The following is a 26,948-nucleotide window of genomic DNA, read 5'->3' as shown; positions in this document are numbered from 1 at the left end:
TTGGAAACAAGCTCCCATACCTTCCTTTAAGTAATGATTAATACACTTGAAATAAGGCAAAACTAAGACTTGCAGTAGAAACTAGATTACAATACTTGGTAAAATTGTGTTTTTGAAATTTATAACTCAAAAAATAGAGGTTACAGTGCAAAAACACAAAATCTCAAGTGTTTTTTTCATCTAGTTTCTAGCACAAATGTCTTAGTTTTGTCTTGTATAAAGTTTACTGACTTACAAGTAACTTTTCAGTGAGTTACAGGAGTTTATTGTAAGTAAATAATTAATATAGATTAAATGGTGCTTATTTCACTCTTAAAACATATAAGTGAAATTATCCATCAATTGAACTAATACTTTTTCATCAATATTAGTGGATAATAATTTAAAAGAAGCTCCTGGATGATTTATAACGAACCCTTTCAACAGGCCTTGGATTAGCCTCCTGAAGTCAGGCTGGCAGCCTGTTTAAATTATTTAGAGCAGTAATTATGTCTCACCATGTGGATCCTCCCTCAGTGCTGCTTGGATCTGAACAGTCGGGTTCTGAAGCTTCAAGGCTGCGGCGACGAGCTGCCCTTCCTGAACACTGTAACCGACGGCCGGTGCCAACACGACACCAACGAAAACCTGTGAGCCTGTGAGCCGACTCCACGCCAGCTGCCAAGGCTGTCATCGCTAACGGGCTGCAGCTGCGAGAAACGACGCCCTTTGTTTTTATCTGGACTGTCCAATCACAGTGTCACTGCCAGAACATGGATGAGCGTTCACCTCTGTTGTTCTCAAGTTTACATCTTCATGTCTGCTGAGTTTTGACTTGATTTTTCTCTTATAATTGTCTAGTTAAGCGGAGCTAAACCTGATCTCTCCAGGTTTTGGGATTATGCTGTATTTCCTCTGTTCTGCTGCTTACTAAAATAAGAATATTTATAACAATTTGAAGTGAATTTATATTGAATCTGCTATGATTTGAGGAATCATGTTGAATCAATCACATACTGAGATTTTATTCCACTTAGTTTTTCTTCTGTGTTACAAAAAATGTCTACAGTGTTGTTAAACCACGATGACAAATTAGGGCCGTTGTAGATGGAAAAAAGGAGTAAATTCTGAAAAGAAAAAAAAAAAAAAGAAATTTTGAGAATATTCTCCAAAATTTTATCAAAATAAAAAAAAAACTTGGAAATTACAGAGTTTGAAAGTCAAAAATGTATGATTAAAAAACCCCAGAAATTTTGAGATTAAGCGCAAAAATTTTCTGAACAAAAAAAACTTAGAAATTTAAAAGTTTCAAAGTCAAACATTTGCGAGAAACAAATCTGATAGATTGAGGATAATCTCAGAAATTTTCTAGAACAAACAAAAACATGTCTGTGCTCCAAACAATGAAAATTTGCAAGAAAAAACTGAAATTTTGAGACTAAACTTGAGTACTTTTCTGGAAAAAACTTTCAAATGGCAAAACCGAAATTTCCATGTTTTTATAATTTTTTTAGAGTAATCTCAAAATGTGAGTTTTTTTCTAGAAATTTTGTCTTTTCAAACTCAGAAATATTCTTGTTTTTTCTATAAAATCTGATGGAAATTTACTTCTTTCCCCTGTATCTACAATGACCTTGATTCGCCGCCATAGTTAACGCCGATGTTTGGCTTTTAAGTTACATTGTTTTGGCTAAATAGTCACTCCAATTGGTAGAACAATCTGAATAATATATGAAAAATATTTTGGATTAAACCAGTGCTTTCCAACCATTTTAGCCTTTTGGGTCTACTCATCCTTAACGCTGATCATATTTAATTTATGTAATTAAATAAAAATTGTGGTCAATACTGAAATTTAAGATACAACGTATCAATTGTTTCATTGTTTTACTGTCATCGTAACCAACTTCAAGTTTAAATGTTTCTCAGTTTATCTTTTATGCTTATGTGAAAGTCAGAAGTTAATCGTGTTCAACTTACAAGGATTTTCTTACTATTACATTAAGTGACTAGGTTAACTACTGTTGGCAAAAAAGCTAAAGTGAATATATTTTTACTGCAACTGAGGCACATAAACCCTGAGGTGAGTATGTTCAGAAATGTGTTGTTCATTACATTATGTGAATGATACAAATAAGCACAAACAAACAGCTAATCACTGCAACTATTGCTGTACTTTATACATGTAGCAGCAGCCATGTTGGATCTCGAGGTCCGACGCAGTTCACTTTTAAACTTCAATTTTTAAAAAAGTTGCTTATTTTATGGAAGTAGATATTCCAACATCCAAATACAAATGGATCAAACCACTGATTAGCTGTGATGATGAGCTTTTGAACCTTTTTATTCAGAAAACTAAACATTAGTATATTTTAACACTCAACAATTCTTGATTTATTCAATTTCAAACTGAATGAAAGCAGTTAAATGGAAAACATACTAGACTACCAAGACTTCATGTTGGTTTAATGTTTGTACATTGCAATAGTTGGCTCTTATCTTCAGAAAACAATTAGTTTAGTTTTCACATTAAAATTTTCGTTTAATTTAAAAATAACATTTTTAAATGACTCATTTATTTCAAACAGAAGAATCTGTAGGTAGCCATTTCTTTCTATGCAGCTGGACCGTTAGCATATTAGCTAACCTTTAGCATGTTAGCTTACAGAATCAAACCGTTATGGGTTTGAAATATTACAAACGTAACTCACAATTTTATCAATTGCTTAAGTTAAAGATTTGAACAGTTAAACATCAACGGTAGATTAACATTTCAGGTTCCTAGATTCCATCAAGCTAAATATATTCGGTTTTAGCGTTTTCTCCAAGCTATTTTTAGCATCTACAGCATCTCCTAATGGTCGAAATAATATTTGCTCTTTTGGTTGGAAATCACTGGATTAATTAATTTAAGAAACGACTGAGTAAGTGCAGTTTTGTTTTCTTCTCTTTCTGCTAATTTGGAGAAACACAGCAAAATAAAACATTACCCCCAAAATTGTAGTCCTTCCAGTAAAGTGGTATTGAATAAAATGATGAAATGCCCTAAATATATTTTAAAATATTTAAAATTCGGTTTGGCTCAGACAATTCTCTGTGCTTTCTACAACTTAAAAAAAATATATTGTGATTGATTTTTGTTTTCCACACACTCCTCTGCCTAACAGAAATATAGATTTTATAACAGCACTTTCCAGAAAATGCCCTAAAGATTTGATATATTTGAGTCAGACTCGGAAGCAACAAAAACACTAAAACAGTCCAGATCTGCATGACTTTGTCAAGTTCAGCCTTTGTATAAATAAGTCTGCATGTGGTGTTCTAGTCAGAAAATGTCACGTTGGAAGTCTGTAGGGGCAGGATGTGAGTGTGTTTTGTGTGCATGTTTGCGTTACAAGTCATAGCGAGGTTTTGTTCCTTTTTCACATGGGAAAAAACAAAAAACTGAATCCTTCCCGTTTTCCCAACTGGGTCGAAACAGAACACGCTGCCAAAAGCCTACCCCAGCTGCCTTCATGCTCTGCCTCTTTTAGGAGACTTTAATCATTTGGTTACGGCTCAGCTCCATGCCAAGGTCTCCTCTTCATGCTAATCGTTATAGATATGGTCTTTATCGGTATAAATATTTCACCATTTCTGTTTCTGATGCAGTCGTTTCGGATTTATCCATATAAAATAAGCAAACCTGGCAACCTGAATTATGTTTTCATGGTTCAGAGGACCAATAGCTGTTTATTAGAGGCCATCATGCCCTGCTTTGAGGCCAATCATGCTTATGACTGTGCTGCACAGCATCCATCCACACACAGATTGGCAATATTTGTTTCTGATAAATGTACTAGTGAAATTCCTATGCTGTGTGAAAGGAATTAATGTATTAAAGAAATTTATTTTTGGTGTTTTACCTCTTCTGAATAGTATTTTCTCTGCTTAAAATAAAATCTGTATTCTGGCTAGCTGTTTTACTTAATATTTGTGGAAACTAGTTACACTGTGGGCCAGTTTTGTTATGTGGAAAATACATAATATACTTAATCTCAGAATTCTGACTTTTTTCCAGATTTTTTATTTTTCAAAATTGACTTCTCAAAATTCTGACTTTAATCTCAGAATTTTGAGTTTTTTTCTGAGAATTTTGACCAGTATTTTAAGAATGTTGACTGTAATTCTCACTTTCGTCTCAGAATGCTGACTTTTTTCAGAATTTGACTATAATCCTGATTTTCATTTCAAAATTCTGTATTTTTTCAGAATTCAGAATTCTGACTTTTCAGAATTTTGACTTTTTTTCTCAAAATTCTGACTTTAATCTCAGAATTTTGGCTGTTTTCCTTCACATTTCGAATTTTTTCCTCTGAATTCTGTTTTTTTTTTCTGAATTTTGACTTCTCTCAAAATTCTGACTTCAATATCAGAATTCTGACTGAATTCTGATATTGAATTCTGATCTGAAGTCAGGATTTTGACTTCAGATCATAAGTCAAAATCCTGAGAAATATCGAGATTAAAGTCAGAATTCGTAGAATTTTTCAGTAGCTCTTTTACTCTTCTGTAGAAAAAGACTCCTTGTCTGTAAAATGACTAAGCAGACTGTTTGTGGGAGGGCTCTGCAAGAAAGACGGTCAGCGCAACCCATTACATTGATTCCCATAGACAAACTATTTGCCCTTCTCTGCCATCCTTCTATATAAAGCACAGAGAAAGCAGATGTTCCCACAGCACCAGAGGGAAATGACCCACAGCCAGTTTGACAAACACACAATCTCTTCCTGCTGCACAATAGATTTTTTTTCCATGACAGAAACACAGCACTGCTATATACATCATGTAAAACATTATCGTCATATAATACAATCACTTTGAATTTACTGACAACATATTAAACAATGATTCCACCAGTAAACAAATTTACGAGTCAACTGCAAAAACAAAATCATACATGTATTTTTGGTCTATTTTTCTAGTGCAAACATGTTAAAGATACTTGAAATAAAAACACAAATATTTTACAAGCAGCTTTTCAGCACAACAGCTTTTTTTTTAGTCAAAATTACTTAATATTGATAGAAAAATAACTAGTTATAGGTGAAATAATCTCCCAAGACATTTTTCCCACATTAATAGTTCAAATGTCTTGTTCCACTGGATCATCCTAGCAGAAAAACGTTTCAACAAAAAGCTTGATTTCCCCCCCCTCCGAAATTGCTGTTTCCATTAACTTTTCTGAAAAATATAGTTTTACATATTTGCTGAAACATTTTACTATATTGTGACAGTAAGATATGAACTATGTTGTCCCAGTGCTGTCTAGAAACAACCAATCAGAGCCAGGAGGCGGGTCTCAGCGCTGTCAATCACCTCTCCCACACTCCAATTACTCTGCTAAGCAGCAGGTAGCATAGCATGAAGGCTACGCTAGTTAGCGTGCCCACTGATGATGGCGAATAAACAGTTTTCCTGTAACGGCACGTTATTTCTCCAAAATTAGCACATTTAGCAGTGAGTACAGCTTTAAGATCCTCCTCCTGGCTCTGATTGGCCGTTTTTGGTCAGACGCGATGGATTTCTCCAGACGGCAATAATAGCTTAGAGGAGGTGGAGGAGATTGATCTTTTCACAGATTATCTGTCTAAAATTACACTGTCACCTAACAAATATATAAAAAACACTTTTTATAAATGTAAAATAATGCACCTTTAAGCAAATTTATTTTCGTAATTCCAGTTTGAGCAATTACATGGTCAATGGAAACACAGCTTGTGTGTTGAATAGTAGAATCAGACATGATGCTGATTTTTGGGGTGTTTAAAATACACCAGAAAAAGATAAAGTGAACCCATCCAGTGAGCAGGAAGAGGCACCGACAGCCCTGGTTTAAATTCACAGCACAGTCCAGACCAACTCTGCAAGCTAAAGCAAGTCAAAGACCATCCAATTACTGACTGGGGGGAAGCAATTTGATTTCTTCTTTAACACTACAGTGTCTTAACAATGTCCTAGCTCCTTTCAGCTTGTCAGATGATGCTTTATTTCATTTTGGCTTCTTGTGACAGCTCGCTGCGTCGATAAGCCAGGAAACGGGGGTTTGTTGGGGGGAACAGAGGAATATAAAGTCACACCAGACCTTGTTAGAGCCCCCCTCTATGCACCCCGCCTACTGTTTTGAGTCATTTTCTACACCCACATCCTGTTAACACTGCAGCCGATAACACCTCTGGTTGGAAAGTTCAGTTATTCTTTCATAAATCACAATGAAGTTATGCTTTTGCTCTGCACAGCCGCCTTCGTCTCTGCAGCAGCTACAACTCAACATGTCGAAACCACAAACTGTAAAGCAGAAAAGGAGCAAGTGCTGAATTTACTGACTAATCTTTATGCATAAGAGCTTTGATATTTAACTACTAAACAAATTTCAATAACAAAAATAGCCGCAAATAAAACATTTCATTAACTGAAAAGCTATCCAAATCATAACTGTTCTCATATTTTTTGAACTGAGAAGTAGCACATTATTTCATTTATAACAGAAAAAATGTTTAGAAGTGAATTAATCTGCCAGTGTTAATATAACTTTTCAAAAATCAATACTAAGATATGAAGCAAGCTTCTTATATCTTAATGAAAAGTGACATGCAAGTTAGTTTTGTCTCATTTCAAGCAAACTAAAAACTGAAACAGAAATACTTAGTAAAATTTAATTTTAATGCCCCTTTTAAAACACTCGTCGTGACTAAAGGATCCTTAAAGGTCAGTGTGGACAGAAGGACTTTAACTCCGTCACAAACCTGACATAAGCTCAAGTCTGGCTCCTTCCTGAAACCCTGATCACAGGCTGCTCACTCCCACACCAACAAGTCTGTCATGGGTGAAGTTTACTCTGCCTGCTGCCACACAAAGCTTCAAATATCTATTTGCCCTTCATTTCTTGTCAATACCTTCACTCACCTTATTTATTTATTTCCTCCACTGCTGAAGAGATTAAAACACAGTGAATACCTGTGTGGTTCAGTAGTAACACATTGGGAATGACTCACAATTTGAACTTCAGTCTTTTATGTTATTGATCAGATTAGGGTTGTTGTTTTTTTTCCACTTCACAACAATTTAGTGAGAGTCTACCACATAAAATGCAACATTACAGAATGTGAAAAAGTTAATTGTTTCATTAAAGTACTATAAACGCTTTAAAACTTGACCGTTTCAAGCGAACCGTTTCTGACGCAGAGTAAACCAGTACAGGCCAGAACAAACCGAAGCTACCGTAATAGCTGCTAACTGTGAAGCTAATCTTGGAGCGGCTAGCAGAGAAGCTAATTTCGAATCTTTCCTGATTATTTTGAGACAATTTATTTAAAAACATTAAAACACAACAATAAAACAAGCACAGATTCATAAAATATGCCCAAAAATGAAGCACAAAAATGAGCTAAGGTGAATTTACAAGGCTTTTAACAGAACGGGTTTGTGGCCGAGACAAACACGTAACCTTTTTAAAGCTAGAGTTTAAAACGTTTTTATAAGCCAGACAATTAAAAACAACATGGCGTCCAAGAAAGATGGTAAGAATCTCTGCATTAGCTAAAATAAAACTCATAAAGCAGCTGAATCTTACCTTTTCAAATCACCCGTCTTCATTCAGGAAATAAAAACTACCATAAAAATGTAACCTTACACAAACAAAGAAGTACATAAACCAGACGCTGCACAGATATTTTTAGTCAAACTTCCAAATTTTGCCGTTAAAAAGGACAAAACTGCTATTTTGTTAAGAATAATGTGGGTAAAACTGCTTCACAGTTGCAGTCATGCACCCAAGAGGTCAGTTAAAACGACAAGGCCAGCGGCCTGGCGCAGCCAGGTCACAGGGTCAGATGTTTCAGACATGTTTCATGTACAAAATTTATGTCTGGGGAAAATCCTGGAGCAAAGGTCGAAGTCACAGAGGATTCTGCATACTAAGCTGACATTTTCTCTGGGAGATCATGCTCAGGAAGCCATGTACATCAGACAGTTTACATATTAAAAACAGCAGCCTGGTTCTGCTTGACCATTAAAGGTCATAAATGAGCCTCAATGAGCTCACAGAATCGAAATGCTCAGCACTTATAAGGACAAGCTGCAGCCGAACAAAGATGTGTTCTGATATAACTGCAAATGTTATTATAAAATCCACTTATCTATAATAGGGGTCAATCATTTTGTTATGATGCATTTCCTTTTAGGGATGCAAACGTTTTTTATTATCTTACAGCTTCAAGAAATAAAAATGCAACCCACTTGTTCTTCATTTTAACTGCACAAATTTACCCAACTAATGATACATTTGTCTGATAAAATATTTCTCTGCTGTATTTAATGATGCAGGAATTGAATTGTCATAGTGACAAAAATTGGAAATATTAAACAATCCAACAGGATAAAGCAAGCAAAAATGAAGCCAATAATATAAAACAAGTTTCATTATTATTAAATAGCTGAACAATTATGAATGTCGAACTAATAATTCAACACAATAAATTAATTCAAATACAGCAAGCTGTTTAAAGATATGGAATAATAAACAATTATTTCAAGAAAACTTATCTCAAGATAATGAGAAATTATGGAAATGAAATTTGACGCATGCATTTTTGTGAAATTCAATTACAAGTTGCACAAGATTGTGTGTCTGCAGATGAATTTTTTATGCAGCACAAAGAAAGATTGCAGCATCCAGGATGTCCAAAAATCAAATGTGACTAAGAAACTAAAACAGTTTGCAGCGACTTCATACAAAGCAAAGATTTCAGAACAACTGAGCTAATCAGGGAAACTCTTGGTGTTGGATTGAGCAAGTCTCTAAAGGGCAGATGAGAGGCAGCGGCCTCCCAGGACACCTGAGCTTCCCCCAGTCAAACACAAACACGTCTCATTTATTTTTCATAAGACACAGGCAGCCAAACATGGGTGGTCACTGGATCCTCCCCAGAGGAACAGTGGGTGATTCCCCCAGCCTTTCCAATCGTCACACCCTCCGAGGAGATTGCTGCTCGCCGCTGAGACAACACTGCCGTCTTTCCTGCCCGTTTCATTATGTAACAAACTCTGTTACGTAACATCAGTAGGGCTTTATAAATTTAAGAGAACTCACTAGATAAAGGAAGAGGGGATTTCTTTTTCAGCGGCTTGTCAGTGGTTATTTGACAGCAACACAGAGGCGGTGTTGATCTCGACTCTGGTGAAAACAGCAAAGCGTTTCCCCTGCAATGCCTCGCGCTTTCATCCTCCCCTCGTTTTGTTAGGCGCTAACCTGAGCAGACAGAATACCAATGACAGGTAGCACAGGAACAACAGCAGCTGGGGGACGGTCTTTATTACAGTATTTACATTAGGGAGAGATGCTAGAAATACATGTTGATGCTATTGTAGATGGAAAAAAAGGAGGAAATCGCTGCCAGAAAACTGAAATATTTAATTAATCTCAGAAATTTTAAAGAAAAAAAAAGTTTGAAGAGTTGAAAATTAACCAGAATTTTTTTGTTGTTGAAATTTTAAGTTTTAGCTGAGAAAATAAATAAAAAAAGAACCAGGAATTTTTTGGGTTTAAAAGTTAAAGAATTTCTAGAAAAACTCAAATATTGAGATTATTCTAAGACATTTTCTAGAAAGAACAAGGAAATAAATTTTTGAGTTTCAAAAGTCTTAGAAACTTTCAAGAAAAAAACTTTTGACTTTTGAAACTCAGAAATTTCCAAGATTTTTCCTAAAGAAATTTTAGATTAATCTCAAAATGTGAGTTTTTCTCAAGCAAATGTTCAACTTTTGATACTGTGAAACTTATATATATATATAATAAAAATAAGTAAATTTTCATCCAAAAATGTCAAGATTAGTTGCAAACATTTCCAAGAAAAAAAACGTGCACATTTTTCAGATTAATAAAATTATTTTTAGTTTTTGGGTAGAAATTCACTCCTTTTTTCCTGTTCACTGTGGCTTTAATACGCCGTTGTAGAAAGCAGAGAAGGAGGCTGCATGGTGGAAATCTGTCGCTGCGCTACGTCTGAGCGTCCTGGTACAGAATATTCGCCACCAGATCTCTCACTGCAGCCGGATCTTCAGCGTCTGTGGAGACAAAAAGAACAATGTGGCAATTACTGATGACACCGGACAGAGAAAAAGTTTCCATATCCTATTAACTCTTCCACATTTTCTCATCTTCCAACCACAACAGTGAAACTTTGTGTTCTTTATGATAGAAAAACACAAATAAGTGAAAAACTTAAGCGAACACGTGATTGGCAGTGCCAAGACCCTCCCCCTGGCTCTGATTGGTTGTTTCTGACTGGGAGCTGTGCAGATGGCTGTAGGAATGAGGCAGAAGATTTCTTCACAGATGATCTGCATGTTATAATTTTACGACATAGTGACAATTTTACCAAATATGTAAAAAAAAAAAGTTTTTAAAAGTTGCATACTGCAGCTTTAATGCCTACTTCGTGTTAGACAGATCCTATGTAGATAATTTATTTCTGTTAGTGAAACTGGACCTATTTAATAAGGTCAATCACAGATAATTCATGATTTATTACAGAGAAAATTTGTATTTCTACACAGGGCCTTTTCCTTCTAATAATAAAAACAGTCATTTAAACTTTGTATTGAATTCAGATCATCTTTTTCTGGTATTCAAATTAAGCAAAAGATATGGAAGCACTAAAACTAATTAGATAAGATAGATGGACTTTGAACATCCTTATCTATTAAATCAGGATATTTTTTATAAATAAATCATCATAGAGAACAATTTGTTCCTCCAACAGTCTTATTCTCCATCTGACTAAAATCTAAACCATCCTTCAAACATAAGCTGCTTTGGTCGTGTTAAAGCCTTGATGAAGTTCAGCTCTAAATCCAACCTTAATGTAACCTCACAGCGTTGCTTAGCACTAAGAATATTGCATGTGATTTCATCCATTTCTTTTATAATGAGGTTTACGTTTGGGCGTTGACAGCAGAGGTCTGATCACTGACAGCACTGTGACCTTTAACGAGCTAAAAAGGAAGAACTGCTCACACATTAATATGAACACAAACAAAGGCTGGTTACACGAGACGGGAATTCAATCAAGTTCAAAGACTTTTGAAGGCGTCCTCCCGGATGCAGTGGAGCAAAAAGAAACAAGGCAGAATTACATTTATGAATAAATAAAATGAAACTAAATATACAGAGCATACCAGCAGGTCAAAAAGTTTTTTAATTTCAGATATTATTATTGTGCAGCAGTGATGGATGGATGATGAAAGAATGGAGAGTAATTTATATAACTTGTATACAATGGTATGCAGAGACACATACCATTGTATAATGAAACATTTTACACTTGTTCACTCTGGAAGTTATTTTTAAGTCAAATTGTGTAGCAATATGTCTGAAAAAGTAACAATAAGTGTTGCTATAAAGTTTCCTTTTCTATCCTAAACCTCTGACCTTCTGCTGTAATGCCATGACGGTTTCCACTGTGTGCATTAATGCATGTTAAAGGTGACTTATTATGCTAATTTGAGCAGGTTAAGTTACATCTGTGGGCCACACAAAACAAGTTAATTAGATTTTTTTGCACAAAATAATTCTTAGATAATGAGATTTTAGGTTCTCTTGTCTCTAGTACTTGAAAACAGCTGCGCAATTATACAACTGTACAGCTCTGAAAAGCAGAAGTGGAGCCTTCTGCACAACCAAAAAGAATGCAGCAAGTGGTAAGTAAACAATAAAACACTTGTCTTTTCTAGCAGACCAAAAGTGCTAGAGCTCCACCTGGGTTGCTAGGTGATGGGTGGAACTCTGCTGGGGTTGCTAGGTAACGGGTTGGGGCAGTGTCTGCTTTGTCAGTTACATTTTGGAGGTTTTTTTTGAAACGCCTCATTTTCCAGACATCAAGAAATGTCATTTTACTGCCAAAAATGGTTGGGTGTTTCTTTTAAGCCCTAGAGCTTGAACTTTGGATAATATACTCTTTACATATTTACATACCCTCATTATTTATTTATATTTAATTTATCAGGCTTCTTAAATGAGGACAAGTCCAGATTTTGTACCATAAACATGCAAATGGGAGCTGGTATAGCAATAAAATAGTCGCTGCCGAGATCAACTGTCTTCAATAACCAGCTTATCCACTGTGAACTGTTAATTATTCATGATATCCCTAAGCATGTTTGTATGATTTATAGGATTTTTAAAAAATATAATTAGTATCTGCCATCTTCAAGCTGTTCAAATCAAGCAATTTAAATTTATTTTGTTCTGTACAATTTTTTAATAGTTGTATATCTGGTGAAAAAGGAGGTTTAGTTTAACCTGTGTAATAATTAGCAACATCTGTCTCACTTCTGTTGATTCACAGACAAACTTTACTGAAAACTTCCCTGTTGTTGATTTCAGGTGAAAAAAAAAAGCCTGCTTACCTTCTCACATCACAACTCTTCAGGAATGAGCCAAGTTATTCGCTCGAGTTGAAACAAGCAGACTGAAGTCCTTCATCACAAATTAAAAACGTAGGAGCAGCTGGCTTTATTTAGAAACCTTTTGCAGTTGCGACAGAAATCCGAAAGGCTCTTAATAATCAACGTTTGGCCTGAGGGCACGTATTAAAATAAAAAGGACAGCAGGGGAGAGGCTGAGGGTCGCTGTGTGACGTTTCTGTCAGACTTCTAGTTTATTCTTCCCATTTTTATCCTTATGGCAGCCATTTGGTATATGATCATTTAAAAAAATCCCAAATATAGACTGCATCTCTTCTTTAAATGAAATCTGTCACCATTTTTCTTCTGTTCCTGGAAAAGTTTGTCTCAACTTTGACATGATGTGTAAAAAAACGATCTAATTTGTAATTTAAATTGAATCTTGCCGAGTGAAAATCACTGCGACAGCAGCGAGACTAATGTTTCACCATGACAGATAATTAACAAAAGAAATTAACAGGAAATAAACAACCATGGAGGATTCAGAATAATAATTAACCAAATGCTGACAGAAGGCAAACAATGCGTTTGTGATTAATACAGAGGAGCAAGAAGAGGGGAAAAGCTGCAGAGTTGATGGCCAAGCTGCAGATTTGTCCGTATTTGGACGGGATAAATTTCCCTCCTGACCTCCTCTGTCAGTCAATATGAGGGTTTTATGAAAGACTCTTATTAGCTGTTAAATAAAACGCCAGCAGCAGAAGCAGCATCTGCTTAGCTTAGCTTCACATTAACACTGGAAAATGGGAAAAACAATCCTCGGATTTTACTTTTTAATTCTTTTTTATACTTTCAATCCTGATATATTAAGAGTTTGTCATAGATGGCTTGAATACAAAGAGTCTATTGAAGAGTGTTGTTACTGCGATCTGGAAGTTTGTTATGGCAAATTAACAGACTGGAAATACAACCAGTTTTGAGTTTTTGAGTACCGATTATCTGCACCCAATATTTCAACAACCTGCAGCAACTTATAAAATACCTCTCTATTAGATACAACATAAACATTCATCAAAATGTCCACAAAGGGCAGACACTATCAATTAGCTTACGCTATAAACGCTTAAGCCAATTTACAATAAGACTTTCCCATATACAAACAAATACATTCAAATCTAATTTATGCAGTTTTCTTTACTTTTGACATCAAAGTGCCTGACTGGAGCGAAGTCCTTCGCCATTTTATGGCTAAAAAAATGTTGAACTTGATTTAGATTTTGTTCTGGGTTTTCTTTATGCTTATTCACGTTTTCTTGTGTTTATAGATATAATACTTAAGCATCAAATGTAAATGAGAGGCTTAATCTGCATTCTTCAATGTATAAATTACATATAAATACAATATCGATTAACTAATAATGTCCGTTTAGGCTTTATTTTAGTGTTGTAGTTTGCCCACCATCCAGGAGAGGGCGCCGCTGCTCCTCCTTAAGCGAAGCCGAACAGAAACAAAGATGGCGGAGTGCGCCACCCAGAACAGGAGAGTGAAACTCTTAACGGAGTCGGGTTTTAATGTGGTTCTGTTTAATATTGCCATTATTAGGCACCAAAAACAACAACAATTAGCTATCCTGATAGCTACTGGTTGACATGTTAATATGATTTATTTTTGTGTTTATCGTCATGTTGCTCTTCACTTGAATTTGTTCTCTTCCAATCTTTACAAAAAAATAAAAAACATAAATCTCATGTACGATGAGTCACAACCCGTGGCTTAAAGCCAGAGTTTGAGACTTTAATTAAACACTTATAATCTGCTACTGACTTCTTAAAGGTTGTGTGAGTGCAGCTGGTTTGATTAAGAATGTTCTGGTTGGATCTTTGAATTTCACAGATTAGGTAGAAGTGCCAGTCCTGCTTTGTCACTCTCCTCATAAGCAAATAAACACATTTCTGAAACTGTGAGAAGTGGGCAGTAAACCTAGCAGAGAACCAGGATTTCCTCTCCTCCATCCTCATTACCATTCAGGTCAGAGTCTGAGTGCCAGATCAGGACTGAATGTTTGTTGGCTGCAAACAGTCACAGTTTGTCTCCTGTTCAAATAAAGTCTCCAACTGAGGCAATGTTGGCTGAATTTAATGAACGATGTTCTGGTCGGAGCTGAATTTGCTTCCTGGAGACCACCTCCGAGTTGTTTTTGTACTCACCAACTCCCAGAGCCTTCAGCTGGCTTTTAAACTCAGGCTTCTCCTCAAGCACTCGCAGCAGGTTGGTGGACTCCATCCGCTCAAGCTCCACTTTCCAGTAGATGTAGATTTTCTGGTTAAAACTCACGTATACCAGACAGGGGCTGTTTTTACCCTCCTTGCATGTGAACTGACCTGAAATCACAGATTTAAATCCACATTTTGAACCTAAAAACTTTGTAAAAATAACCATCTGGTCAGGTTACATTCAGAACATTCAGTGTTTTGGAGGGATTTTCTGTAATAAACGAAAACAAAGTAGTTCATAACATCTAAAAGGCGAAAGTAAACAGAAGCATAACAGCTAATGTTAACATTTTAGTTAATTATAGCATATAAACTGCAGTTAGCTTAGTAGAAATAGTAAACTAATAATAACGTACTAATAATAATGTGCAAACTTCATCTATCCATCCATCTCCAGTTCCTATCGAGTTCCTATCTCCAGCTAACGTTCCGGGCGAGAGGCGGGGTCACCCTGGTCAGGTCGCCAGTCTGTCACAGGGCAACACAGAAACACACAGGACAAACAATCATGCACACACACACACACTCACACTTAGGGGCAATTTGGAGAGGCCAATTAACCTGACAGTCACGTTTTTGGACTGTGGGAGGAAACCAGAGTACCCGGAGAAAACCCACGCATGCACAGGGAGAACATGCAAACTCCATGCAGAAACACCGCCGGGAATCGAACCCAGAACCTTCTTGCTGCAAGGCAACAGCTCTACCAACTGCACCACTGTGCAGCCCTGATGTGCAAACTTGAATATATTATTTTATGTTTATTTTTTGCTCACTGTTAGCATCAAAGGCAGGCAGTTCTGTTCTGTAGTAAGCTCAAATTAGCATATTAGCTAATGTTGGCATTTAAGCTAATGACAGTACAGTATAGCAAATAGTGAAAGACTTTCAACCCCCCAAAGCTCCACATTTTGAATCTCTGGTTAAGCACAATGCTGCTTATTTCAATCATTTTATAACCAAAACAAAGATAACCAAAACAGTCAATTGAATGCAATCATACAAACTCCTTTACAAATATTCCGAGATATTAAAATGGTTTCAAGTTCAATTTATTTTCCAACTTAAATTAGAGACTGTGGAAAGTCACTTGTGTTGTGTAATTGACTTTGCAACAATACCCCTTACGGACCAGGCATACACTACGTCACTTTCGAGGCGCCATGATGGACAGAGCGATTTAAAATAGCTTTACAAAGTTTATTCATGTTTCCTACTTGTTTGAGTCAAGCTAATTTGTCTGTGAACACCCGGTTGGGGCTCATAGACGGCGATATTTACAAAAGTTGGAAACAGCTAGCTTAGAAACCGACCCCGTACTTCCTCCGTCCTGATGTATTGACCAAATCTCCGACTTTCACTGAATTCACACCACATGATTTATATCACCATGTTATAAACGCCGTTTTCCTTAAAACGGAGCAGCATTAAAAACGTACAAAAGACGAGATGCTAACTAGTTTGTTTCCATACATGCTAGGCTACACGACGGAGCGCCATTGTCTCCATGGTTACTAACGGTTAGACGCATACCTTCTTCTTAATGTAATATTTATAATTATACACACTTACAAAGTAAATGAACGTTAATCTTCTTACCTTCGCTGCAAATCCGCGGTTACACCGAGGGCTGTCAATAATAATGATTGACAGCTGCTATCCATCGCCGCCATATCTTTCCTCATTAAAAGTTATAAAATAAAATGACAAGTTTGGTTTCTATCCTTGTCTGTTCATACAGCCGACCGCGCAGCATCCTATGACAATTTTTAGAGTGAAATCAACTAAATAGAAGCAATTTTAGGCTACCGGCTGCCTGTTTTTGGACAGGCTTTAAAGGAGCGCCTCGGTTGTTTGGACGTCCATCATGGCGGAGTGGGCAGATATCTGAAGAGCGTGACGTCACGTGTTGAAACGTTAGCTACTGTTAGCTATGATGCTGTTAGTAGCCATTATAAACATATTAGTTATTGTGTGCGTATTGTATGCGTAACACAATAACGTTTGCTACTGGTAGCAACATGCTAAAAGTAGCATGTTTTCAGAGATTAACGATTTCAAAATGCAGAGTTCAGAATCGCACTATGGGCTAACTCGGCTAGCAACACCGTTAAGCTTGGACAGTAGAATAACGCTATTCACTAAACACTGTCCGCTTATGTTATTTAGTATAAGTCCAGCTGTTCAGGTCAATAAGAGAACTAGAAAGGGCAGGGATGAAGTTTAAAACAGAGTTAGGTTCTTAAAACAATACGTCAAGCTTGTGAAAACCTTCGCAGCAGTGTCAGGAGTCAAGTGTAGAGGAAGACTGATCTCTATTTCAGCAAAGAAATAAACCTACAATAAATCAAAGTAAATTTCTCACGGATTAACACTGCCATCTAGTGGTGAAGGTTTAGCTCTACACCTGGCCTATGAACCAGGTTACAAAATGTGACAGAGGGCAACCAAAACATATTTTAAAGCTTGTTTTAATCACTTTTAAATCCAAATGCTTCCAAATATTTGAGTTAATCTTCTCTGTTTAACTTTTATTTTAAAAAAGGGCAGAGAAAAACTAAATTAGCACATCTGATTTTTCATTTAGGAGCTGATTACTAACAAACTCAGAAGCTGCAGAGCACCTTTATCATATTTATTTTTGCACCCCAATCAGAAGAGTTTTATTGATGAGAGAGATTAACGGGATCTAAACCAGACGAGGTTAGAGAGGACAGATGGAAGCCTTTTGCAAATAAACCCAAGCTGGTTCTTTTCTGTTTGTTTCTTCTTTCTGGACCAGAACCAAGATGAGCGCTGGTGTTCTATATAAACTGTTGACAGTTGGCTGTTGACTTATTGCTGTAAAATACTGAGCAAACGTCTCGGTATAAACAGAGCAGTCTCTCATTTCCTTATATTCAGAACAGCCACCACTTTTTCTAAAAGTAAAGTAAATTCAGGATTTTTTTTTCCTTAAATCTCAATTAAAAAATTAACTTATTTAATTTCCCTTTGGAATTAAAGTATTTTTGAATCGAATTTGAATAAAATGAATCTGAATTATGAAGTTGTTGAGTTACCTGCACAGAAGGCGTTGACGTTCTCGTCAAACTGGAAGCGCACCACAGTCCTGTTGTGGTCGATAATGTAGGTCTGACCGTCCCAGGCGCAGGCCACCACCTCCTCTCTGCCGTCTCCCTGCAATTAAACACCCAAACAAACAGGTTTTCACCCAGAGACATGAACCTCCAACTGATGACAGAACTCATAATAGGTTTATTTAAACAACCGGTGAAATGAGACCAAGCACAGACTCACAGTGACGTCGAGTTTCTGCAGAGCGAAGAGCTGATGATCGACCTGAAATGACCACAAGAGCTGCTGTGAGCTGTCCATCAGCTTCAGGGTTCCTGAGGACAAAAACAGTAAGATTTAACATTCTTTAAAGACAAGAAATTACTCAAAATGTGCCTTTAATTAGCTTTGCTCAAATCCACGTGGACATAATACTTGAATTCCCTCATCAGCATTTCACCAAGCTGTGCTGAGGCCTGCTACTGTACTTTGGATGAATCTAAAGTACAGTAGATTCCTGCATTACACTGATTAGTTAATGGCATATTTAATACCTTATATTGCTTTATTGGTGCTCTATCTTCTAAAAAGAAGCTGGTTTTGTCAAAAATAATGATAAAAAGAGACAAAAATCCGTCTCTCACCATCTAGAGTACAAAGTGCAAACAGGCCACGTTTTGAGGATTCCTCTTTTGAACCTGGAAAATAAAAAACAACATAATTTAAATCAAATTAAATCAATATTTAGAGTTTTTCCTTATGTTTTTTTTTGTGGGAAACAAAGTACAAAGCAGAAACAAATAGTTTGATTGTCTGTTATCAGCATTTCCAAATATTTATTTTGTATTAATAGGACATGATTTCCCATTTTTATAAGTTTTTACAAGCTGAACTCAAAGGAAGAGGTGAACTTTGACTAAGACATGATCCAGCAATGACAAAGTTAGAAAATAATTTTTAAAAAGTTTAAATAATTTGTTGTAACCTGGATTCAAAGAGAAAAAGTACTAAAACTAGTGGGTTGTTAAATAATTTAATGACCTTTGCTTATGCTGCCGATGAGGTGAGTAGAAACGTTCTTGTTGTGAATCCGCCCGCTGGTCAGGTGGAGAACTACATCTCTGGACGGCCCGTCACTGTGAACAGACACGCAGCTGATCGTCCAGCAGCTGAGCTCGTGTTCTGGGTCTGACGAGGTTTACCTGCCCGGCGTGGCAGGGGCGTCGTCCTCAGACTCGGTGGAGTCCTGCTGGGTCCAGGTGCAGAGCAGGATGGCGTAACCGCAGCCCGGCTGGGACACCATGAGCTCCGGCAAACCCTCGGGACCCGGGTTGACCGACAGGCTGTCCACCTGCAGAGCGAACATCAGAACACGTTAAAACTTATTCAACAACAGAAACCACACAGTGGGGTGAAAAGTTTACAAGCAAAAAAATAAAAAAAAGAAAAATGGTTCCTAAGAGAGGAAAGTGGAAGGGGAGGGACAGATTAGCAGCGCCACATGAGATTGTGATTGTCAGCGCTAAAACCCGCCTCCAGGCTCTGATTAATTTTTTCAAGTCAAATCAAAGTTTATTGATATAGCACATTTACAACAGCCTCAGCTGAATAAGTGCCTCACAACAAACACAACATCACAGGTAGATAAATGATTAAACAGAAAATAAAATGAAGTTTAGTAAAAAATAATTATACAATTATAAAATTGGCAAAGATACTGAAAGCAAATAGTATGAATAAAAACCAAAACAATACTTAATTTTAGCTGTCAAAATTTCCTTCCATTCTTTACCTTTTCACAGATTCTCTGTCTCATAGCATACTATCACAACATGGTGGCAATTTCAACAAATATGCAAAAAAAACATATTTTTATACAAGTTACATACTGCAGCTTTAAACCCGAGGACTCGAAAAGTATATTGAGTATACCTGCCTTTGATATTTCATGAATTTAAATGCTAACTTTTACTGATTTGAGGATTGCAAGCTTCATGGACGAGAACTGCCTGACTAAATTTTGTAAGTATGGATACTTCTGCAGCATAAATAATATTTAAAAGCTTGAGACCTGTCCCTCCAGTAGCCACTTCTTCAGGAGAACCAGCTGACCGGATCCCCCGTCCGAACTGTCGGACGGTTCCTCCCAGCGGAAAGCTCGGACCACCCGGTCTGTGTATCCCACCACCAGCTCGCAGCGCCCATCTCCGTCTGCACACATGGAGATCACCGCAGTTTGCAGGGAATACGCGTTGCACTGAGCAGGTAAATGGAAGCAAAGGTCGTACCGATATCACTGATGAGGATGACTTTGGTGTTGGCCGGGATGTGTTGGGTGAAGAAGGGTCTCTGGTCGTCTGAACACAGGAACTCATGCTGGCTGGAGGAGTCGGATTTGCTGGCGCTGGCCGCCGTCAGGTCGAAGAGGTGGAACCATCCTTCTGCTCCCACAGCAACCACGAGATTCTGGAAAACATCCAGGAAGCTGAGTGGATCGTTCAGGTTCCAGCTGCTTCTGATTTCAATCTGCTCACCTTTCCCTTGTTGCAGACGTCTCCGACTGCGACGCAGGTCAGCTGGAAAAGCAAAACAAGTCAAAACAGGCCAGAAGTCACATTTTGTTTTGTGGTTTTCTTGTTCCATACCAACCATTCCCACACAGGTTCTCGTGACCCAGGGCTTGGATTCGTCATTCTTGTAAACGAGCAGCTTTCCACTTGTGTCTCCAACAATTAGTTCATTCAGCTGCAGAGTCACAAACACAAAGCTTTAATTCATTTATTTATAACTTAAGCTGTGATATTTACTTCAGTTGAAAAATGTTGATGGAAATGTGAATAAGTTACATTTAATTATCTGATTTTGTGCATGTAGGCTAATAAATATGCCTGGTACTAGATATATTCAATATTAAACAAATATATGATGACATATTAAGGCAGGGGTGTCAAACTCCAGTCCTCGAGGGCCGGTGTCCTGCAACTTTTAGAAGTGCCTCTGCTGCACCACACCTGAATAGAATAATTAAGTCATTAGCAAGGCTCTGGAGAACTGAGGAGGTAATTAAGCCATTTGATTCAGGTGTTTTGTACCTGTGGCACATCTAAAAACTGCAGGACAGCGGCCCTTCAGGACTGGAGTTTGACACCCCTGTAAGGCCATTGTAGATTAAGAAAAAAAAGAAGTACATTTCTGACAAAAAAAACTCATATATTTCTGAGCGCAAGTCAAAACTTTTTGATGTTTGACACTCAGAAATTTTCATGTTTGTTTCTAGAAAAAATTCTGAGGTTAATCTCAAAATTTCTGAATTTTTTCTAGCAAACATCGACTTTTTCAAACTCAGAAATGTCAATGTTTTTTTTTCTAGAAAATATCTGATTAAAAAAAAAAGGAAATGTATTCTGTTTCTAGCTACAATTGCCCTAATACGCCGTCATTCCAATACGACCTCAAAATAAATTAAAATAAAAATGTTAAAGAATTTTTAATTTACAAAATAGCTCATTTACCATCGTTTACGTCCAAATATAGTCGTCTAAAAATCATATATTTGATTTCAAATGTAAATCTAATATACAATTCACAAGAAAGATTCAAATTAAAATATGATGCACTAAAATATTGGACTATTTTTAAACTAATGAATCGTCCAGCCCACATACTGCACCAAGGTGAACTTTACTTATCGGTGTTTATTTATAAGCTGTAAAACAGACATAGAACAATAATAATAATAGTAGAAAAAGAAATTATCTTCCGTTTGACGTCTAACGTTAGGAATACTGGGTCAACCATCACACTGGTTAAATATAGAGGTTTGTTACCGAGTCGTTGTCTGCGTCTCCCAAACAGATGGCGTGAGGAAACATAGTTCCTGTAAAGTCCAAACTGACCCGGTGCACAAAGTTTAACGATCGCATCGCTACTGGATTAAAATCCGCTAAGCTAACATGTGGAAAACGTAACTTGTTCTTGGGCTAAATCGGCTGCCAACTAGTCTAACGGTCGCTCTGCTTCCTGGTAAACAAAACCACGTGACCTCCAACCAACGGAAGCTCGAAAAAGACATAAAATCATATTCGCGGATCGACAGGTGCTCAGAAACTATTCAAAAATGAGAAATGTTCTCATAAAAACAAAACATTTCCCTTTTTTTATTTATTTACATAACTGGGGATAAAATTAATTAGAAAAATATCAGAGCGTTTTATTTTAAAAAACATATTTTAATACGCTTTACGGTGCACCGTTGCAAACAGACAGATTAACATCTAAATATTTATTAAGTTGAAATGATGACATCTAGTGGTCACAAGATGCAAACGCACCAAAACGCAATACACTTTACTATTTTATTTTGGTCTGTATTGTTTTTACTCTATCTATCCATCCATCTGTCTATCTAGTCTCTATGTCATATTTAGGTTCTGCATGGCAACCCAACCCTATTAAAGAGAATAAAATGTTCATTGGCATCTTTAAAAGTCCATAATGACTCGTGTATGTACATTTTTGACCGGAGTGCAAATACCGATGTCCGCTAGAGGGCGATGTTTCATTACAACTTAACCTGGACAGGAGAAAACAACGTTTTCGAGCAAGTTGTTGCCTAAACCGTCAACTTGTATTTGCATTTTCATTTTATATATACAAAAGCACGAATAAAACAGTGAAAATGAGTCGAGCTTATAATTAGGTCATTAAAAATATTGTAAAATATAATATATACTGGCTCGTCAGGTTTCCTTAAGGGTTAAAAAAAATGCTTTTGATGAGAAACAAATGGGAGGGTGATCCCTTCATCCCTCACAATTTAGTTTTAGTGCTTATATGATTTTTCTGTTTTGTTTGTATTATCCTCCGGGATAGTGAACGCATCACACAAAAGCGTAAAATCACGTAAAGTGGTGAAACGGGAACCCGGGCGCCCAGATGTCATAATAATTATTACACTCAGCTTTGACTGGAAAGCCCCTCCAAGTGAAGCGCGCCCTCTCAGCCTCTGGAAGACCCGCAAAGTCCGCACAAAGCGCTAATTGGACCCTGGAAGCAGGCAGACAAGGGGGCATGGATAGGTTTCAGAAAGCATGGAGATGGGGAAGGGAACGCTGAATAGAACCCACGCCTCTTTTTCTAAACTCTCTTGCTGAGCCAAAAGGGGAGGAAGAGGAGGAGGGAAGAAAAGAAAGTATATAGGTGGGGCGCACAGGAGTGGGGGTCGCCTCAATTGAACCTGAATGCCACTGCCAACAGAAAATGAACGCAATTTTACAAGAAGTAGAAGTAGTAGCATATAACTGAATTTGCGCGCGTTTTTTATCCTGTTTCTCCGCATCTCAGAGCCACAATAATCAGCCTGCGCTGCAACCGCATCGGGTGTGTCCAATCAGCCACAAAGCTCTGGATTCTCTGCGCCTCCCCGCAGATTTGCGCCTCGGCGTTCCGCTTGTGCAACCGATCATGATGCGCTCCAATCACAGTGGAAAATTTGGCCTCCGACGCACAATAGAGCCTCAAATGAGCCGCGTCGGGGAAAATAAAAAGATGTGCTGAAGCAGCTGCTCTGAGATAAACTAGTATCTACAGCAACAACCTTCATTTTCTACGACAAAAAAAAACCCATTTCAAAGGTTAAACGAGCTAAAAATGCTAATGCTAACTAAAATGCTAAATGGCTAGCAATATAGCTAACTTATAGCTCATATAGGTGAGGCATGTTTTGATAAACAAATCCCCTCGTTGATCTTCCAAGCCAGCCCGAAGTACAAGCAAAATACGTTGCTGTTTAAGGCCACCAGCAGGGGGCGCTAGAGAAATTAAAAGTTCCTCCAAGAACAACCTGAAAACTTAAGTTTGAGTTTAATTTACTACTCGGATATTTTATTCATAGCAAAGTAGTCAGTCCATTCATTTTACTGGCAGCCAATCAAACAATGAGCACCACTAATAACATTTAAATATATTATTTCAATAACAGAAAACAAAAATTATGATGAAAAGTTTAAGATTAAAAAATGTGTGGGATTACATTTTTTTCTCATCAACTTCCTGAGGTCCCCACAGCGCCCTCTGGTGGCCCCACTGTGAAAAACACTGACCTGTAACACGTCACTGTCTGTTTTACAATTTGTTTCGCTATTATCTTGTAAACTATTATAATCAAGATCAAATCTCATAAAGATACAAGCAAATCTGATGGGATTCCTTTAAGATCTTAATAGTTAGTTGTGTTAAAGTGTTTTAATAATGCTAATGTTATTTTTATGCACTATGTAAAATCCAGTGAATCAACTGGAAGTTTTTCATATTTGCATGTAAACAGACCATCCATGATGACTCTTTCCAGTTAGTTTCAAAGTTCTTCACCCAATAAATAATTACGTTAATTGGCTGATCACATGATGTTTATCACATCCTGCTTTCAGAGCTAAACAGATGCATCGTAATAAACTAGAAAATCTCAATTCAATTAAAAAATTGAAAACCAAACGTTTTATAGATTTATTACACATAAATGATCCAACTGATGGATTTATTTCTGTTAATTTTGATGATTTACACCAAAATTTAGGTTCTAGACTTGGAAGCAAGATCAAGAAAAAATAACTTCTTGGTACAGAAATAAAGTTTTTAATTGCACTCGGTTCTTGGTGAGTCATTCTGCTTACCTTTTCTTCTAAAAGGCTGTTTTGCTTGTGGATTTTTTTCTTTCACACAACTTTCTATTGATATACATTCAACAAAAGATAATATTTTTCAAAAATTGTATTCAATTATTGTTGAACAACCAACAGACTCTGGTGTTTCATCCCAACTTTTACCGTCGCCATTTTGCTGGCCAGCGTAAGTGTGGCCAAGAGTGCCGTAATTTGTTGACAACTGACGTAAACTGCTTGTTCGAGGAAAAAAAATCAATTTCACATCAATTCAAAAGCCAATAATAAACACAAAAACCAAATGACATTATACCTTTGATTTAAGCATGTTTTAGTCAGTTTTATAAACGCACTAGTTCTAATTAATTACCGTTTTTATTTATTTCAGTTAACGGAAATACCTTAATTTCAGTTTCTGTTAGTTTTTTACTTTCTTCCAAATGTTCGTAACATTACAAGCTTGTTGAGAAACCGACAGAAGTCTCACATTCAGGACAAACTGTTGTTATTGTAAAGAGGTTTCCTTCCGCTCACCTCCTCTCCGCGCTCTGTTTGTTTAGCGCTTCAAGTGGCACGCGTCTGACGCGCGGCGCACCGGTACCCGGCGCAGGAGCCCAAGGTGTATCCACGCGACCAGTAGGCGTGGCCAGCTCTCATCCAAGCGCATTGAAAAGCAGTGGAGTCTGTCTTCCAGGACACATTTCAGCGCTGAGAGGCGGACTGCCCCCACCGGAACAAGTGCGGTCGAAACACGTGAACGGCACGAGCGGGACGCACCGCCTCGAGACTTAAAAGTGACTTTCCGGAGATGGACATTACAGCCAAAATGGAAATTAACGTCAGCCAGCAGCAGCTGGTTCCCGCCGCGTGTTACTTTTCGGCGCAGAGCATCCAGCTGAGCCCCAGCAGCAGCAGCTGCAGCAGTAGCAGTCAGTGCAGCGGGAAGTCCAAGCAGCCGAAGCGGCAGCGCTCCTCCTCGCCGGAGCTGCTGCGCTGCAAGCGGCGACTGAACTTCGCGGGCTTCGGCTACACGCTCCCGCAGCAGCAGCCGCACGCGGTGGCCCGCAGGAACGAGCGCGAGCGCAACCGGGTGAAGCTGGTGAACAACGGCTTCGCCACGCTGCGTGAGCACGTCCCCAACGGCGCCGCCAACAAGAAGATGAGCAAAGTGGAGACGCTGCGCTCCGCGGTGGAGTACATCCGCGCCCTGCAGCAGCTGCTGGACGAGCACGACGCGGTGAGCGCCGCCTTCCAGGCCGGCGTGCTGTCGCCCGGCATGTCGCAGGGTTACTCCGCGGACATGAACTCCATGGCCGGGTCACCCGTGTCCTCCTACTCGTCGGATGAAGGCTCCTACGACCCGCTGAGTCCGGAGGAGCAGGAGCTGCTGGACTTCACCAACTGGTTCTGAGCATCTCCAAGGTAACACGATGCAGTTGTTTTCTACAACTTTTAGAAACTTTTCTTGAAGTTTGATCTAATTGTTTTGTTTTGTTTTTTTCACAGAATTCTGGATCAACTCGTCTGAGTTTTGTTGTCCGGCGCTTGGGATGGTCCCGGAGAACAAGGCGCGCTGCTTTAATCCTAAAGACTGATTAAAGACTCAGGATTAAAAGGAGACAAAGTGGGAAAACCCCAAAATAAAACAAAAAAGACCCTAACGTGAATTCATGCTGTCCAGAAAACAAAAACATTATTTAAAACGCCGCTCCTCATCTATGCTAATCCAATCACACCGAGCCGTTTTGGTAAACCTCTCCAAAGCTGAATTCAGTTCAAATGCTTCCAGGTTGCGGATTTATTCTATTAAATTCTATATCAGACGCTTTTTTTGGGGAATATATTAAGATATTTTTGTATGTAAGAGATTTATACATGTTTTGTACACATCATTTTTGTATATATTTTGTCTATATATTGCGAAGTTATTTCTAATACCTCCTGCCAACGTAGACGTGTAGTCTATTATTCTCTGGCTCTTGTGTTCACGAGGTTTCCAGCAGGAGTTTGACACTCCGATGTTTTTATTATATAGCACCGATGTGTCTTATTTAATAGCAGAACCAAGTTATTGCATTATATCATGTCACGATGATCAAACTTATGCAGCTATTGTCCAAAAAAAGAGTGCAATAGCCATGCATTGTGTCTTTATACTGCCAGCTCTTTATCTTCTATTCACAAGCAGATGTTGAATAATTCTTATAACCATATTTTCTACAATTTAGTCCAAAAATAAAGAGATTTACTGAATTTCTTTCAATGTCTTTTCTTTTTTTGATGTTTGCTTTGGATAGTGGAGTGGAAATGATTTAAAAGCAAAGGAAAATAATAGAAATTATATTTGTAGCTCTTAAGGGATCAACACTTGCTCTACTGTTAACTTTATGCACCTTTTAAATAAGATTGCTTATTTTTTTGGCTATAAATAGACCAAGTTTTAACAATGGAGGCCACCATTAAGTGAGTAAAAGTCGTGAAAACAAAAGAAACAAGATAAACTTTTACGCAAAGTATTTACGCACAATCCTTTGT

The 26,948-nt window shown here is 37.7% G+C and overlaps 3 protein-coding genes across 5 annotated transcripts in view; 2 read left to right on the top strand and 1 right to left on the bottom strand.

The window, feature by feature from the left end:
• nrip2 (nuclear receptor interacting protein 2) overlaps window positions 1–3,935 on the top strand; it is a 33,166-nt gene extending 29,231 nt beyond the window's left edge. The window contains exon 6 of the mRNA XM_008400920.3: window positions 517–3,935. Within this exon, the coding sequence (XP_008399142.1) occupies window positions 517–633 (117 nt within the window). The 3' untranslated portion in view covers window positions 634–3,935. The remainder of the gene's footprint in view (window positions 1–516) is intronic.
• A 5,379-nt stretch (window positions 3,936–9,314) lies between these two features.
• On the bottom strand, window positions 9,315–21,821 carry itfg2 (integrin alpha FG-GAP repeat containing 2). Of its 3 annotated transcripts, none has more exons than XM_081603884.1 (12): window positions 21,582–21,811; window positions 20,400–20,499; window positions 20,289–20,330; window positions 20,043–20,220; window positions 19,826–19,965; window positions 18,957–19,105; window positions 18,796–18,890; window positions 18,399–18,452; window positions 17,998–18,089; window positions 17,760–17,877; window positions 14,632–14,805; window positions 9,315–10,083 (listed from the first exon to the last, which is right to left on the bottom strand). In XM_081603884.1, exons 2-12 carry the CDS (start codon window positions 20,445–20,447, stop codon window positions 10,016–10,018), a joined length of 1,158 nt encoding a protein of 385 aa, XP_081460010.1. In that variant the 5' UTR covers window positions 20,448–20,499; window positions 21,582–21,811; the 3' UTR covers window positions 9,315–10,015. The 3 variants fall into 3 exon arrangements, 2 of the variants coding, with proteins under 2 accessions (XP_081460010.1, XP_008399135.1); XM_008400913.3 differs by having other exon boundaries at window positions 20,404–20,499; window positions 21,582–21,810; XR_014086033.1 differs by lacking the exon at window positions 9,315–10,083 and adding an exon at window positions 15,054–15,165 and having other exon boundaries at window positions 14,672–14,805; window positions 20,404–20,499; window positions 21,582–21,821.
• ascl1a (achaete-scute family bHLH transcription factor 1a) lies at window positions 20,166–26,666 on the top strand. Its single transcript, XM_008400915.3, has 3 exons — window positions 20,166–20,256; window positions 24,974–25,835; window positions 25,920–26,666. Exon 2 carries the CDS (start codon window positions 25,222–25,224, stop codon window positions 25,822–25,824), a length of 603 nt encoding a protein of 200 aa, XP_008399137.1. The 5' UTR covers window positions 20,166–20,256; window positions 24,974–25,221; the 3' UTR covers window positions 25,825–25,835; window positions 25,920–26,666.
• The last annotated feature ends 282 nt before the right edge of the window (window positions 26,667–26,948 follow it).

Source organism: Poecilia reticulata, chromosome 23 (assembly GCF_904066995.2).
Source record: "Poecilia reticulata chromosome 23, P_reticulata-male-v2, whole genome shotgun sequence".
NCBI lineage: Eukaryota > Metazoa > Chordata > Actinopteri > Cyprinodontiformes > Poeciliidae > Poecilia > Poecilia reticulata.
Note: the sequence above shows the minus strand (reverse complement) of the source record. Positions and strands in the feature narration are given on the sequence as shown.

Excerpts from the sequence above, each read along its gene's own strand:
- itfg2 (XM_008400913.3), bottom strand. The coding sequence starts at position 21,677 with ATGCGATCGTTAAACTTTGTGCACCGGGTCAGTTTGGACTTTACAGGA. Across the intron at positions 19,966-20,042 it reads CATCCTCATCAGTGATATCG|ACGGAGATGGGCGCTGCGAG; the intron begins GTACGACCTTTG and ends CCATGTGTGCAG. Across the intron at positions 18,891-18,956 it reads GCCCCTGCCACGCCGGGCAG|TGACGGGCCGTCCAGAGATG; the intron begins GTAAACCTCGTC and ends GTCTGTTCACAG.
- ascl1a (XM_008400915.3), top strand. The coding sequence starts at position 25,222 with ATGGACATTACAGCCAAAATGGAAATTAACGTCAGCCAGCAGCAGCTG.